At 28.0% G+C, this 1,325-nt stretch overlaps 1 protein-coding gene across 4 annotated transcripts in view; it reads right to left on the minus strand.

Annotated features, from left to right (window-relative positions):
* Positions 1-1,325, minus strand: part of LOC106678088 (inositol hexakisphosphate kinase 1) — a 308,245-nt gene that overhangs the window by 178,687 nt on the left and 128,233 nt on the right. The window contains exon 1 of one of the 4 annotated variants that reach the window (XM_067053050.1): positions 1,186-1,279. The exons of the other annotated variants lie outside the window; for them this stretch is intronic. Within the exon in view, the coding sequence (XP_066909151.1) occupies positions 1,186-1,203 (18 nt within the window). The 5' untranslated portion in view covers positions 1,204-1,279. Of the gene's footprint in view, positions 1-1,185; positions 1,280-1,325 lie in introns of those variants that run through there. 4 annotated transcript variants of the gene reach the window in all.

A 1,325-nucleotide genomic window follows, 5' to 3' on the forward strand; every position in this document is an offset into this window, starting at 1 on the left:
GCCATTGTTTTCTGTCACTACCTGATTTGAGGAGTATAGTCAAAATAATTCAATGCAGGTTTGGAGGAAATCATGCTGTAATCGTCCACATATAGAATACAAATCTAGAGTATTGATAACATGGTAGATCTTTCCTCGTTTGATAAACTGTTGATATAATTTATCCGAGAGTTAAAACTGACGTTTTACAATCGGAATTCACTTAAGCGTTCAAATAAACATAATTTTCCTTTTAGCACATTTATATAAAATATCTTGTATACTTTACCCTTGTAATATACACAATAATAACAATAAAACAAACATTACTAACACAATTGGAGTGCATTTAATATAAAACTTAAAAAGTATGAACTAAATATTTATAACTCGAAAAAAAAAAGTTTTTTCCCTATTATTTTATTATATTTCATAAGAAAAATAAAATATTTTTTCAAAAAAGTACATTTATTGTGTTGAAAAAAATATATAAAATTTACTTTCAGATTCTTCCAGCTATGGTGGAAATAAGAATGATAAGGATATTCGAATCTACTTATCAATTTAGATATAGGTTATTACTTTGTACACCTCTTGGCCTATTTTCACCCCACATGGCACAATCACACCTAAATTTACAATATGTATAAATATTGAACACGTAATTTGATAAATGAAAATAATTATAAAGGAATTAGAAAAATTGTCAGTAAATATTAATTTAATGAAATTCTTAAGGATTTTTCAGAGGAATAATTTAGTTTATTATCCAAAATATCATAATGCACCATTTTAGGTTTAGTATTACAAAAATAATTTATGTGCTTGATGATATTTAGTAAATTAGTGTCACCTACTGCTGAATTTCTGATGTTAATTTTAAAACTATTCAACTTCCAACCATATTATGGAGTTTATAACACTACATTTTTTTTAGAATTATTAATCATCTATATGATTAGTTTTTTATACAATATAAAACTGATGTGTATAAACTGAAGATCGTTTTAATGCAATGAATAATTTATTGTTAAGAAAAAAAAACATGGCGGTTAAAAAACAAATGTAACAAATAATGGGCGAAGATAAAAAAAACAAAACAAAATACAAACACTTATAGCAAATTTATTTTATAATCTTCTCATTATAAGCCTAATAATAGATAGCACATGACATGATACACACTACATAATTGTTGATAATTACTTCACAACGGGACCCCATAGCTTGCCATTGAGCAAGACCTCTATGAATGGAACGACGTAACCGAACTGAACCTCAGGTCGATAGGCAGCCCAGGGAGCTAGCGAGTCGACTGAGCCTTTGGGGGGTAGCTACGTCACTGC

The sequence above is a fragment of the Halyomorpha halys genome, unplaced genomic scaffold (genome assembly GCF_000696795.3).
Source record: "Halyomorpha halys isolate HHAL.00 unplaced genomic scaffold, Hhal_1.1 Scaffold122.1, whole genome shotgun sequence".
Classification (NCBI taxonomy): domain Eukaryota; kingdom Metazoa; phylum Arthropoda; class Insecta; order Hemiptera; family Pentatomidae; genus Halyomorpha; species Halyomorpha halys.